Below are 14,813 nucleotides of genomic sequence, written 5' to 3'. Positions count from 1 at the left end.
TGAGCGGGTATTTGCGAATATTTGGACTACGGATATTTGGAATATTTGACGAATCTTTACGAACTTCTACGAATTTCTACGAATTTCTACGAATATTTACGACGAATATTTACGAATATTTACGAAATATTTGACGACTGGTCTCGAGTGAACGAATACTGGAAGACTGTCTCGAGTATTAACGAATATCTCGACTATTGAAGGAATATTGGGAGTGTTAAACAATATTTCGATATCTCCAATATTGAAGAATCTCTCGAGTATTGCCCAATATCTCATTTGAAGAATATCTTGAATATTTAACGAATATTTCGAAGATAGTCTGACCCCGCTGATCACCTCGAGTATTAACCCCTCGAGTATAAGGAATAGAAGAAAAAAAGGAATAATTTGGTGAATTTGAAAAATGCAGGCCCCTCCGCAACCAAATTCCGAAGAAATCGTCAAAGAAAAAGTGCGCGACGGCAAGACGGGCGAGCTCAGAGAGCTGTCGTACTCGCTCTACAAGGTCGTCGGCTCTGGATCCTTTGGCGTTGTCTTCCAAACCAAGCTCATACCGTCGGGCGAGAGCGCCGCCATCAAACGCGTGCTCCAGGACAAGCGGTTCAAGAACCGAGAGCTCGAGATCATGCGCAAGGTGTCGCACCCCAACATCGTCGAGCTCAAGGCGTACTTCTACTCCCACTCGGACAAGGAGGACGTGTACCTTAACCTGGTGCTTGAGTACGTGCCCGAAACGGTGTACCGCGCGTCGCGCTACTTTGCGCGGCTCAAGATGCCCATGCCGGTGCTCGAAGTCAAGCTGCTGACCTACCAGCTGTTCCGGTCGCTGGCCTACATCCACGCGTTGGGCATCTGCCACCGTGACATCAAGCCCCAGAACCTGCTGCTCGATCCGGCGACCGGCGTGCTCAAACTGTGCGACTTTGGGTCCGCTAAGATGCTCGTCCCCGGGGAGCCCAACGTGTCTTATATATGCTCGCGGTACTACCGTGCGCCCGAGCTCATCTTTGGCGCGCAGAACTACACGACCAAGATCGACGTGTGGTCGAGCTCCTGCGTCATGGCGGAACTCATGCTCGGCCAGCCGCTGTTCCCCGGAGAGTCCGGCGTCGACCAGCTCGTAGAGATCATCAAGGTGTTGGGCACCCCGACCCGGGAGCAGATCCGCACCATGAACCCCAACTACATGGAGCATCGGTTCCCGCAGATCCGCCCGCACCCGTTCTCCAAGGTGTTTAGAAAAGCGACCCCGGAGGCCATCGACCTGATATCGCGCCTGCTCGAGTACTCCCCGGGCCAGCGGCTCTCGGCCATTGAGGTGCTGAGCCACGCCTTCTTTGACGAGCTCCGGGACCCGGCCACCAAGTACCCGGACTCGCGCGACCCCAGCGGCCCAGTGAGAGAGCTGCCGCCGCTCTTTGACTTCTCGCCGCTCGAGCTCTCCATCGCCCCCGAGCTCAACCGTAGAATCCTGCCCGAGCACGCCATCGAGCGCCTTCGCCAAGACCACGGCATCGACCTCGATACCTTCGTCCCGCTGCGCCCCGAAGAAATACGCGCCGCCGTCAAGTGACCCCGGACCTCCAGCATGATGACCCTTTGATATACTCTCTATATATTAATTAATCTACCCAACTCCTTCTCATCCTCCGCGAAGCGGAGCCACGGGAGCTCGAGGGCTGGCCCTCGAATACACACTACCCTCCTAGTACTAATGGGGGGACCAGTCCCCCCAAACCCCCCTGAAGCTCCGCTGCGCGGAGATTATTGCTGCTAGGGACCAATTGGCTCTAATCAGGGGGATTCTCGGCGAAGCGGAGCCACGGGAGCTCGAGGGCTGGCCCTCGAATACACACACCCTCCTAGTACTAATGGAGGGACCAGTCCCCCCAAACCCCCCTGGGGCTCCGCTACACGGAGGTCGTAGCTGCTAGGGTTCAATTAAACAACGGGATCTCCGCGAAGCGGAGCTACGGGAGCTCGAGGGCTGGCCCTCGAAAATACAGGTAGGAAGGTTTGTTACAGCGTAACCAAAAAGATCGAAAGCGTAACTGACTCCCAGGAACAGATTTACGCACTCCCCGTTACACCTTGTAACAAACGTTGCCGACGCGTAACAAAAAACCCGGTTACGGCAAGGAGAGTGGATAGTGGAAAAGGTCATGAATTGTAAAGTTTACAGCTGGAGGTTATAACTATACTCGTCCTCAAGGTTCTGGGCCAGCCACAGCGAGACGCAGCTCAGCATGACGCAAGCGTTGCACACGACGTTAGCCACGCCCATGCCCAGAGTAGGCATTGGGTAGCCCGGCACCACGTAGCGAAGCACGAGAATGACAATACTGCCGGCAAGACCGCCTGAAAGAAGAGCAAACCCAAGGAAGAGAACGACCTTGGCCTGCCAGTCCGCAGTGGAGCTGTAGCCACTGCTCGAGCCGAACGAAAACGACTCTGACGAGAGACGGGATTTCTCTACGGTGTTGATGACGAGCATACCCAGCGAGGACAGGATGAACGGCAGCCAGTCGGTGAACTTGACGTGGACTACGGATGCATTGCCATGGGCGGAGTAGAGAGCGGAGTCAAGGATAACATAGAATGCAGCGGCGTACTATACACGTTAGTTTCGGGGTTCCCTTCAGCAGCTGGAAACTCACAAATGCACCCGAAAGGTACACCCCAGAGGCCCTTAGGGTATTGGACGAGATATGCGGTACACTGAACCGGAACGCAGTGGCTCTCTCCATTGTTGTGTGCGGTCGACAGGAGTGGCACACGGAGGGACATTTGGGACATGTCCCTGCAGCCATTTGTAGTACTGCGATACGACTAGAAGTTGAAGCTACTATAGCCATTGTGGCTATTGTAGATGCCAGGCATTACAACTATTATAAAACGCCTAATCAAGAGCAATTTTTCAGTAATCCATTGGCTATTACCGGTATGCGTTCTGTTTGGCGACCATGAAGGGCCCGTAAGCGGTTACTCCCAACACCCTGCGGCAAGTGTAACGAATATTGCAACGAGCATAACAAATACAGCTGTTTCGTGACAGCCACGAGTGTAACTAATTATTGTAACAAGTAAGTACGTATGTTACCTGCGGCGGAGGTAAGTACGTACGATACACATCGCTTGCCCGTAACAAAGGTTTTGCTACTAGCGTGTAAGCAACCTACGTAACAAAAATTGCAACGAATACGCGCGTAGAACGTGTTTAAAAGTAGCGTGTAACAGCGGTGTAACAAAAATAAATTGTGACCTGGCTGGATTTCCATCACCCGGATGCGGGTATCAATGGTCTCCTCCCGAAGCGAGTGGGTAAGCTGCTGTTACGGCTGCAGTATTGCAACAGCCGCACCCTATTGCCAGCCAATGACAAGAACGCAGCACCATTGATACCCGCCATAGTAAATGCCATCAACCGTTATCACCAGCGAGATTGCCGATGCGATAGTGTTATCGATGGGGCCGGTGGTGCAATCGGCCGTAAAAGCGGGCTCCGACCGGGACCCGTGTCCCCGAACAGGTGTATTTATCGCAGAGCATAAAAAAGGCATCCACCCCATGATTCGACAGCTTGCAAGAAACATGTCCTACGGAGCGAAAGCAGCAGAGAGAATTGCCGGCAAAACGGTTTTCATCACTGGGGCCTCCTCGGGAATTGGCAAGGCGACTGCCTACGAGTTGGCCGAGGCCGCCAACGGCAACATCCGACTCATCTTGACAGCCCGGCGGCTCGAGAGACTCGAGGAAGCCAAGAAGGAACTGGAGTCCAAGTACCCGGGCATCTCTGTGCTCCCCCTCAAGTTCGACGTGAGTGATCATGCTCGGGTGCCGGAGTGGGTCAAAGACATGCCCCAGGAGTGGTCCAACGTCGACGTGCTCATTAATAACGCGTAAGTGTGCCCCGTGTGGTTGATCAATTACTCTTTTTTGATTGTGTGTGCTTACCACATAATTAGTGGAATGGTGTTTGGTAGTGAGAAGGTCGGTGAGATTGCCCAGGCTGATGTAGACACGATGTTCAACACCAATGTCCTGGGGCTCATCTCGCTCACGCAGCAGTTTGTGCCCAAGTTCAGGGCCCAGGGTCACGGTGATATCGTGAACCTCGGATCCATTGCCGGCCTAGACCCGTACCCAGGCGGAGCCATCTACTGTGCGACCAAAGCGGCTTTGCGATCGTTCACCCACTCGCTTCGAAAGGAGACCATTGATACCCGCATCCGGGTGATGGAAATCCAGCCAGGTGCCGTAGAAACAGAGTTCTCAGTGGTGCGGAACAGAGGCGACAAGGATAAAGCGGCCGCCGTATACAAGGGCACCGAACCACTGGTTGCCGAGGACATTGCCGAGATGATTGTCTTTGCGCTGACTCGACGACAGAACACTGTCATTGCCGACACCCTTATCTTCCCTAGCCATCAGGCATCAGCTAGTCACGTCTATAGAAAGCCAGAGTAGACTGGCCGACAACTAGTTAGTATTACATGTAATTCACACCGAAAATATCTCTCTGTACAGAACCGGTATTAACACATTCAGCACACTTTGGGCCACTATCAACAATAAAAAGATGGTAAATCTGTAGTATTCGCTGTCCCCTAGTCCGATTTACGGGGTTGAAGTGATTTCGATGTGAATCGCATGTAATAAACAATGTCGATAGCAGAATATAGTCATAGATCGACAGCGACAATGGTTTTTTATTATTTTTTTTTTATAATTAGCTATCAACTGGAATTTGAGTTTTGCAGTAAATGGATACACCACCTTATGATACTATCAGTTATCTGCTTACGCCTGCACATCGACGAAATTCAGTAAGAGAGAGCAGCCTTATGAGCCTCCTTTTCATGCTATGGGCTATGAATATACAGAAGTGCCTCATAGGGTTCCAAGCATAATACATTTCCCTAGTGGGATAGAAATAATTAACTGTTAAGAAAGGCAATAGAGTTTGGAATCTCCGTATTTATCGAACATCAGTATGGTTAATATTATGAGAGTGGACATCGGGGTGCAAAAAAAAAAAAACGTCGCCCAAAGTAACACCGACAATTCCTCTGCAACAGGATAAAAAATGCAGGTACCGAATTGCTAGCGAGACCAACTGAAAGCTCGCAGTTACAAATATCTCAACTTGCAAATAAGATTTATAAAGTAACACAACGTTAGGTATCAAAAATAAGTACCGTTCATCTATAAAATAGTTTGCTTAAAGTATAGGAGGGCTAATCTAACTACCGGTATATGAAGGCTCTAATAAGGCATGATAAGTTCCTAAAATATGAAGGTTAAACGAGATTGATTACCTCAGTGGCAGACTGTATACATTGAAAAGAGGCAATAATAAATCCTGCAGCAACTATAGTCTATTAGAGCGTTTGTCGCGACATACAGTGGCTACTTAACAATGAGATGGGAGCCAATGGGTGCTTTGGAGTCGACAGGCAGGATGGTTGGCTGCCATCCAATATTTATTTGGGAAGCTTTGAGTTATAAAGGTGAGTTATACCGAAGCTTAATTAGCATTACGCAGCTCTCACCATTTGCTACATCTGAGCCATTTGCTGTTTATCCGAATTCGATATAACCTGGCCAGTTTGAATGTAAAACTCTTTCGGACGGGAATTAGACGGCACCAATGATCCGCCTAATTGCCTTCTTCTGAAATCGTTACAGCTTGCTCAGGTCGCGGCGAAGCAATATCATGCATTCCAAAGCCGTATTCCATCATTCAATGGATGTAGCTCAATGCATAGCTTACCGCATACCAACATATTTAATGCCAAGGTATACTTACGGTGCTGTTGCTTTAACCAAATCAAGTCCCAACATTTGGTAAGATTATCTATATAATATTTTATATTATCAGAATCTATTATACTCATAATAATACGTTACTATCATTACAATCTACCATATAATAGTCTGAGGTGTATTGATGTCAATGACTTTTGTGACTGGTGCATTATGGTGCGCAACGTTGACAATTTCCTCTCGGGAAGTATCGCTGACACTATCAGCATCGCTTGGTATCACTCACTCAACTAACCTTTGTTGAGGTATAGCGGTTAGGAGAGGAACCGAGGAATACCGGTTAAGAGAGGAACCGAGGAGTACCGGTCCGGCAATGGAGTGAGAGATAAAAGGAGGAGTTTCCCATGGTTGGAGAAGTAAGCAAATAGACAGTAATGCAGGAACTCACCGGGGACCAAGTCTCTAACACACAACCAGTAGCTGCTATGGAAAGAATGGATAAGGATCCATTCGTTCAACACCTTGAGACTGGCCGTTCCTAAATTGCAAACGATCATGTTAACTCCTCATCTTCGTTTAGAATTTTCGTTTCCAAAATCCTCTTGACTCTTCGTGACTGCTTGAATACCCTATGAGTACTTGTTAGTATAGCAAACCTTTTTTTTTTCTCGCACAATCAAAGTACATCTGTTCCATCTTTCACCTTATGTCCACCATCCCTTATATTTCTGCTTCGCCTTTTTTTCTTTTTTTTTTGTTTAATTTCTCGCACAATCAAAATAATCCGTTATTCCATCTTTCGCCTGATGCCATCGGTCCCTTATATTTCTCTTTTTTTTTTTTGCTTTTTAAAATGAATAATGAAAATAATCACAAAAAATCAGAAATCTCTCTTTTCTTTCCACGTCCCGTCTCCGCCATATGGTTCTCTATGCGTTTCCATATTTCCTCATTCATAGGCTGGTGTATGTATTATATAAGACCTAACTTGGTGAAACAGTCGCAACAGGCCGAAAATACAGATAGTCTATTCTCTATCTGTGTTGTGTTCTACACTCTTATACCCCTCGATTAAATTTGGATCGTTCTAATATTAAGCAAGAACCAACAGGTCAATAAAATGCCTTTTCATTATATATTGCATTGAGTTCATTTATAGCTGTTTTGTGTACCGATAGGTAATTACCGCTAGTTTTCCTTCGTGCCGCGGCACTAAGGAGATCGGCCTCATCAACCAAAGGTTTTTTAATTTCCATTGATTTGTTATAATATGTTGAATTGTCTGCTTAGCGGACAAATATATGTGTTGATGTACTATGTACTAACTTGGTGACACAGTCGCAACCAGCTCGAAATACAGACGATTCATTCATCTAGCTTTTTTTTTCAAGTAGATTTCATGATTTAGCACCTAAAAATTAGAGGAAAACAATTCCGAAATGTTCCACATTCCTGCCCTAGTCACAGCGAATTCAAACTCAGCAGCAGCAACAGCCTTCTCAACCTGCCGCCAGAGCCAAGAGTAAAAAGGCAACGGCTAAGCAAACTCAGGTCCAGCCCGCTCCAGCTACCCAGCAACGGAATGATTCCCAAGGGAACGTGGTGCAGACCCTTCGCGAGTTCCAGCCTATGCTAAACTAGTCTGCTGGTCCTGGTTGGTCTGCTGTCCAGTCTGTGAGTATATCAAAGGGTCATCATGCTAGAGGTCCGGGTCACTTGACTGCGGCACGTATTTCGTATCTGTTGAAAGAAAGGATCCTTATCCATTCTTTCCGTCGCAGCTACTGGTAGTGTGTCAGAGACTTGGTCCCCGGTGAGTTCCTGCATTACTGTCTATTTGCTTATTTTTCCAACCATGGGAACTTCCCTCAATTTATCTTTCATGCCACCGGTGTGATTCTCCTTCGCTTCATCACCGATGTTCCGATTCCACAGCTCGGCTATTCTCCGAACCGTTTCACTTCGGTCACTCTCCGAGCCTGTCTACATCGGTCACTCGCCGAGCCTGTCCACACCGGACATTCACCGAACCGCTATACCTCAACAGTATCAACATATTTAAACTAATACGGCGGGCGACTTTATCGACCAACAGAAATTTAACAAGGATAGTGGCGGCTTTAAAATAGTGGCTCGATTCCCTCAACAAAGAATATATTTTGTCGCATGTTTCTCTAATGACCATTGTTCTTACAAATATTCACTTTGAGATACCGGTAATGAGGCGTTAATTGCAACAAGCACCCTGACAACTTTTTCGAATTTCCCCGTAGTAAATTTCCCAGCGCCGATCAGCTTTACTTCTTCTCAGAATTGAAGGGCATTTATTCCGTCATTTTAGGTCATTGAGAAATGAAATTTACATCACTGTAGTCGGCTAGCTGAGTATAATACATTAATATCAAATTTAAATCAAGACTTCTAAAGATTTCCTTATCGTTGACATAATTAAAGAAAAAGAGTTAACAGAAATAACTAAAATTTCCGAAAACGTCCTCAGGGTCGCAGAATTTCGATCAAATCGTCACATAAACTTCCCAATCCATTCGCCGTATCTACCTGCGACCAGACAGAACTGATCAATTGTCTTTAAGGATAGCAATTCTAAGTAGACAGCGTACTGTAGGGGCCTCAGAATTCCGACAATTTTCAGCAATTGCCAATGGTATTGCCTATTAGATTTGTGCCTATCTGTTTCATCATTATGTGATGTTTGCATTAACACTTTGAAATCTGCTTTCTTGGTAAATGCTAGTGATTTTTTCAAGTTCTAAATGTGATATATAGTTTGTTCTACTGCCTTAGGCTCTTCAGAGGGAGGTTTAAGAATTCATGTTATTCTCTTGAGCTGCCCAGCCGAATTCGGCTTAGTGCTGTAGCCCCTTTTGCTGATGTCGCTTTAGTTTCTTCACTGGATGTTCCATCCGTTACACATTTGAACGCAGGTGTCACCGTTTTAGTCCCTGGAGCATTACTTCTGGCAACTGGAATCATTGCGCATCCATTTTTTTTTCTGTAAATTGATTAACGTGCATAATGCTTGTTTTTTTTTCGCACTTGCTTCCTCTACAGCACTCTGTCGAGTAATGCAGGTAGGGTTCCGAAAAGAGGCATAATACCGGTAATGGCTGTGGTGCCTTTATTTCAAAATTATAAATTGAGCTCAAATGAACTTCATTGAGCCCGGCCATTCTCATATATATTCTCTGCCATGAGGTGATAATTCTATCACCCGGTATCTTCCATATACCCGCGCCATTGCCGTCAATGAGTTCAATTTGCTGACGATATCCACGATACAATTGAGTTTGCCCGATGAGTTGGAGATCTCGAGAATATGCATACCACATTACTAGACGACGGATAAGCGTTATCCGATCGTACGGCTTTTTCTGACCTCGCCTGTACAGCAGGCCGGTTAGAAGGACGCTCCCGAATGGTGCCCCGATGCACCACAGTTTCAAATCCCTTCCAGAAAAAGTGTTTCCTATAAGGGTGGAGGACCTTGAGGCGCAACTGACCGCCGATTCCCATGGGCGATCCTTACGTGCCCATGTAGCCATGCCTCGCAAGTCGGCTCATAGTACCGACGATCTCCGAGAGCCATAGTACGGGCATAGGCCCACGACGTGAACGCCGCGATTACCGCGAATCGTGGCCTTTGGGACCCTTGCTGGTACACCCCGGCGGAATGCCCAGTACGGAAGCTAGGGTTAGAATGGCTTCTGAGTCTACCTCCTGAGTAGATCTACGAGAGAGGCAGGAGCAGCAATTGAGTTCGTAAGCCTGCCGCCACCACTCCACGACGAGTTAAAGACCACAGAGACTTAAAATAGATAATTCATTCATTCATATTCATTCATCGCGACGGATAAGCGACATAGCGGCACAATTTCGTTTGTGCGATCGATATTACTACCGGTTCTAAGCTTTAGTACGAAGCTGTATTTACCACCAACAATATCAATCCCAATCGCCGCACAAAGTTTATGATGCACTGCCAACAGCTTAAAAAGCATCCAGTTTAGCGCATGCTCTATACATCTGTTGCTGCCTACAGGGCAAGGGGTAGAGAATGGATGGGAGGGGGTGGTGAGCGGGTGGAGGATGGATAAGGGTTGAAAGAGTAGATCGGATGTCTATGTCGCATATAATAAATATACGACTCGCGGTTGAAACAAGTGAATGTTTCTCGGTGATGAATTCCCCAAGAATTGTATACGACTTGAAAAACGACAAGACTTCAAAGAGGACAATAATATGAGACATAAATACGAGACGTTCCGAATAACTCACTTACAACACGTGACACCACATATACGGCTGTTACCATTAGTAAGCCGTGGGAGCTCACAAAATTAAACCCGGGATACTGTAATAATACGAAATGAAAAGTTATCCAGCCCATAATCACTCCTACTACTATAAAACAGTTGATTACCATTGCAAGTTGCAACATGCCCATAGTTATCAGTGCTAATAAGTGTCACACAAGTGCCAGCAACAACGAACAAAGGGCTTGCTCCAGACACAGAATTACTGACTAAGCAATATTTATTAATACTCTTATTACTCACAAAATAACTAAAATGATTATTAATATTAATGCTTACTAATAGGTGCCCATTCGGGGGGAGTTGATCAGGACACAACACATTTTAGAATTTACACAACAAATTACCTAGTCATTAACGCACGATAGGAGTTGGCACTGCCACCTCTCATTTTAGAATGCCACCTCCAAATGCTGTCCAAGAAATACTATGGCAGCAGCGTAACATGCCTGGAATCAAGTCAACTTTTGAATGTTCATAATTCGGTCAATTCTTACTCGACTTAAATGACAGTTAGTTTAATCATTTCTTACGGCCCTATTTTATCCTCTGCTTTGGTTATGGGTGAGTCTCATTTTTCGTTGGCGAGTTAATGGGGACAATACTTTGGGCAGTGACTCGGTCCACTACTACTGACTATAACTCAGCCAGTTTTTGAAATAAACTAATATCCTTTTTTAGATTCTATTCTTCATGTCCTCTAAATTGCCATACCACAACGGTGCCTGTATTGGGCACGCTGTGTTGACGTGGCGGCTTTGGGACTTAGTTGTGTTGATGTGGAAGTGGCTACATTGGGTAGAATCCTAGCCATGTTGAACTGCCAGACTCTGGATAGGAGGGTCGTTGGATACCTCAGAGGAAGAGTAGGCAGTTGTATTAATAGAGTTCTCGTTGGTAGACATTTTTTGCGGTTCACAGCACACAGTATATTGTTGTTATCAATCTAAACACACCACAAGTGGGAACTCCCATCTATAGTATAACTCCCAATCACGCGTGGCTGGCTAGCATTCTACCCAATGTAGCCACCTCCACATCAACACAGCTAAGTCCTAAAGTCGCTACGTCAACACTGTTGGGCGACCTGGGTTCGATTCCCGGTGCCGACAGAACCGACTAAGGCTTGAAGTAGCTGGGTCATGGTAGCCTGCATCTCAGGCAAAGGCTGACCATGGGACTCACCAGTATTGTCGGACATAGCGAAAAATAAACGTCGGGAACTGTCTTAAGATAACCGTATAACAGCTAAACACGGGAGCCTTCAAATAGAATATTAGCGAACAAAGCTTAAGGAAAGAAAAAGAGAAAAGAAGAAAGAAAAAATCAAAAAGAGTCGAAAGATATAGACGAAAAACGGGAGCGCGCCGGGGCCGCGCGAGAATGAGTGGGGTGCGATCTCAAAGCGCGCGCAACGCCTGCTCAAACAGCAGTCCCGGTCCTTAGTGGAGAAAAGTCCCAATAAGGTACCCCAAGGGACTCAGGGATCCTGCAGGGATCAGGGGCGACGCAGGGCCCAGGGGCAACGCAGGGACCAGGGGCCCCACAATATCCCCAGGTTCTAGGAAAACCTGGTCGAGGCAATGTGCTGAGCCGGACGCCAACACATGAACTCCAACAAACACACCCCCTCAGTTCAAACTTCTCGAGCCTTGATATCAATAAGATCTCGTATCGTTTCGAACTGGTTCTTCTGTAGTGGTTTGTTTAGTGTATCCGCTCTGTTTTCAGACTTCACGTAATCAATAAACACTTCTCGTCTGTTAACTCGCTCTCTCACGAACTTGTAGCGAATGTAATTATGCTTGGTCCGTCCATGTAGCGACGCTAGGCGAATCGCCTGTGTATTGTCGTTAAAGATCGTAATAGGACTATTCTGAAGTCTTAGCTGCATTTCTTGGATGAGCATCTTCAGCCAGAGCACTTCCTTTACGGTTTCCGATAGCGCCAAAAATTCGGCTTCTGTGGTTGATGTTGCAACAGTATGCTGCTTCTTTGAGCTCCAGCTTAATGCACCGCCTGACAACGATGAAAAGTATCCAGAGATTGACTTACGATCAATAGGATCGTTTCCCCAGTCTGCATCGCAGAACACATCAAGGCTCCATGTGTCTTGCTTCGAGTATCGAATCCCAAAGTTGGTTGTATTCTTCAAATACCTTAGCACGCGCTTTGCGGCTACAAAATGTTTAAACTTTGGCTCGGCCATGTATCGACTCAACTTCGACACAGCCTGGGTAATGTCACACCTTGTGGTATTGCTCAGATATAGTAGCTTTCCAATTAGGCTCCTGTATTCAGTGCCATCAGCATTTCTCTCTGGATCTTTGTCCGTTTCAGCCCGCTTAGCTTTCTCTATGACAACGTCTAGGTCATGTTTATGCAGCATAGGTGTATCTGCCGATTTAGCCTCATCCATGCCATATTCCATCAGCATGGTCTTGATGAATTGATGATGGTTCATCTCGATAGACCCATCTTTCCGCTGAGCAATGGATATACCCAGGAACTGCTTGATTCTTCCGAGATCTTTTATCTTAAAAATATTCGCCAGCGCATCTTTAGTCTCCTTCAATTGGCCAATGCCATCTAGAACCAAGTGGAGTTCTGCCTTCTGGAAGCTTGTCTACTTCCCAGGTTCCATGATCAATCAACGACTGCAATTCACTGTCGATAGCATCAGCCCATTTTTCAGCTTGCGGACAATTGACGGCTTGACGATATGACTGAGGTTCATGTACTGCATTGCTCATTAAAGCCACTGCTCTGTCATTTCTTGGCTCTGGACGCCTTCCAACCTGTACAACAAATGAGACAGTTTCCGGAAGAATCTTTTCTTCCGTGCTCACGACATTGGGCTTTCGAATAATTCCAACTTTAAAGTCATTGACTTCTCTCACAAAGTGTGCAATAGCATCAAACTCTTGGACAATCTCTTGGCCATCGTCAGAGTAAATCACTTCAATGTAGCGTTGATCATTTCCAACGTCAACGTCAGACAACACGTCAAGATTCTCCATATTCTCTGGAGTGTCATTGCTGTCTTCAAGACTCAGCTCTTTCTTAAATAACGAAGCAAACTTTTCTTCATCCATGCAGTCTTCTATATCGCCGACTAATGACAATGGTCAAGCCATATCTTCATAATCTGACTGTTCAGCACGCCCTGAGTCAGACGATCCTGTATCTTTGTGGACTGGCAATACAATAACGGTGTTATCAGGATGTTGGACCTTATCACCCCCTTGATCAATGCTACCTGAAGTTAGTTCAAGGTAAGCTTCTGGCGCCTCAAAGGGATCACCGCTGCGGTCTTCTTCTGTCCAATATTTCAAACCCCAGCCCATATTTGCGGGGAAATAACTCTCGTTGAACACAACCTTATTGGTTTTAATGATCTTCTTCTTCTCTGTGTACACTCTGAATGCCTTTGACTCATAATCAACGCCCAAAAATTTACCTGACGCAGAATTAGGGTCCCAATCTTTGCGATAAGCGGGATTAATCCAGTAGTGTACACCACAGCCAAATACTTTAATTTGATCAATCTCAGTGTGTTTCCCGGGAAAGAGTTCAACAGGACATTTCTTAGTCTTTGAATGAGGCAGCAAATTCGTGATAATAGCAGCATATTTAATAGCTTCTGGCCAGAATCGGTTTGGCAATCCACTGTTAAAAATCAGGCATTTTGCTCTGTCTCGCAATGTTCGAATCATTAATTTATGCCACACATTGGTATTCACCAATTTTCAAGCAGTTTATTTCTGCCACAACATTCAAAATCTCATCATTTTTTTTTGCATGCGCCATTCGCTGATGCAGTAAATTCTTAGACACAACATTCATGGCCAATGCCTTTTCGGCTGGCTTAGCAACTCCATTAAGAAGTAATTGATGACCACTGTCACCAAGACTCGCAAAGTGAACCCATTGGTCACTCCTAGCGCCATTAAATCGCGCATCTATTCCGCCATCTTCGCGGAATTTGAAGTCGACGCTTCGCCGCAATGCCGCAGTGTAAGAGAATAAATTACAATCTCCATCGGGTGCATGCTTCACATTGTTAAGCTTTACAATTCTGCCATCGTCCAAAGTGAGGACAACAGTTCCTGTTCCAATAATTCTGGTCGAACCAGAGAATGCTTTCAACACTTCGTCACACTCTTTGTAGTCAGTAAAGACGGCTTTGTCAAGTGCAATATGGGAAGTGGAGCCGGAGTTCCAGACCCAGGTAGTGGCATCTACCCCACAACCCATCCGATTCGAGACACAGGAGGCCCATTCTTGCCGATTAGCCGTAGACGATTTCGAACTGTCGTCCATCTCGTTCGAGATCCGGGTCCGGCAATTCTTAGCAATATGGCCCATTTTATGGCATCGATCGCACTCGATGTTTCGTCGTTTGTTTCGGTAATTGCCGTCTCTTCGATCATTCGAATTTCGCTTCTGAAGAGGCAGGGCCGTGTGGCCTAGTGGATAAAGTGTTCGCCCTGCCTTCGGCAAGATGACTGGGTGGTTCCAGGTTCGAATCCCGCCTGCGGTGTTACCGGTTTTCTGGGGAACGACTCCACTTCCGCAAAGCGGAAGTTACCAGGGTACTGTCCTGGTGTAAAAGGAGATATCGCGTACCAGTTCTCCCGGTATTAAGCGGAAATCCGCCCCAAAGAACACTTACCCGTTTCCATCGCGACATCCATCCTTATTAGGTTG

General features: G+C 46.3%; 5 protein-coding genes across 5 annotated transcripts; 2 read left to right on the top strand and 3 right to left on the bottom strand.

The window, feature by feature from the left end:
- Positions 1-406: 406 nt before the first annotated feature.
- RIM11 (GSK family serine/threonine-protein kinase) lies at positions 407-1,576 on the top strand (the record flags this gene model as incomplete). The annotated part of the gene is made up of 1 exon (XM_076683506.1): positions 407-1,576. The coding sequence occupies one exon, from the start codon at positions 407-409 to the stop codon at positions 1,574-1,576; it is 1,170 nt and encodes a 389-aa protein (XP_076542133.1).
- A 603-nt stretch (positions 1,577-2,179) lies between these two features.
- On the bottom strand, positions 2,180-2,750 carry VPS68 (Vps68p; the record flags this gene model as incomplete). The annotated part of the gene is made up of 2 exons (XM_076683505.1): positions 2,180-2,614; positions 2,661-2,750. The coding sequence occupies 2 exons, from the start codon at positions 2,748-2,750 to the stop codon at positions 2,180-2,182; spliced, it is 525 nt and encodes a 174-aa protein (XP_076542132.1).
- Positions 2,751-3,570: 820 nt separating this feature from the next.
- Positions 3,571-4,470, top strand: ORA1 (oxidoreductase; the record flags this gene model as incomplete). The annotated part of the gene is made up of 2 exons (XM_076683504.1): positions 3,571-3,902; positions 3,969-4,470. The coding sequence occupies 2 exons, from the start codon at positions 3,571-3,573 to the stop codon at positions 4,468-4,470; spliced, it is 834 nt and encodes a 277-aa protein (XP_076542131.1).
- Positions 4,471-11,739: 7,269 nt separating this feature from the next.
- Positions 11,740-12,567, bottom strand: TRVA0_009S00122 (Ty1/Copia family ribonuclease HI; the record flags this gene model as incomplete). The annotated part of the gene is made up of 1 exon (XM_076683503.1): positions 11,740-12,567. One exon carries the CDS (start codon positions 12,565-12,567, stop codon positions 11,740-11,742), a length of 828 nt encoding a protein of 275 aa, XP_076542130.1.
- Positions 12,568-13,823: 1,256 nt separating this feature from the next.
- On the bottom strand, positions 13,824-14,471 carry TRVA0_009S00100 (uncharacterized protein; the record flags this gene model as incomplete). Its single annotated transcript, XM_076683502.1, has 1 exon — positions 13,824-14,471. The coding sequence occupies one exon, from the start codon at positions 14,469-14,471 to the stop codon at positions 13,824-13,826; it is 648 nt and encodes a 215-aa protein (XP_076542129.1).
- Positions 14,472-14,813: the final 342 nt, after the last annotated feature.

The sequence above is a fragment of the Trichomonascus vanleenenianus genome, assembly GCF_965637985.1.
Source record: "Trichomonascus vanleenenianus strain CLIB 3782 genome assembly, contig: TRVA0_009S, whole genome shotgun sequence".
In the NCBI taxonomy this organism is placed as follows: domain Eukaryota; kingdom Fungi; phylum Ascomycota; class Dipodascomycetes; order Dipodascales; family Trichomonascaceae; genus Blastobotrys; species Blastobotrys vanleenenianus.
This window is presented reverse-complemented; position numbering and strand designations above follow the sequence as displayed.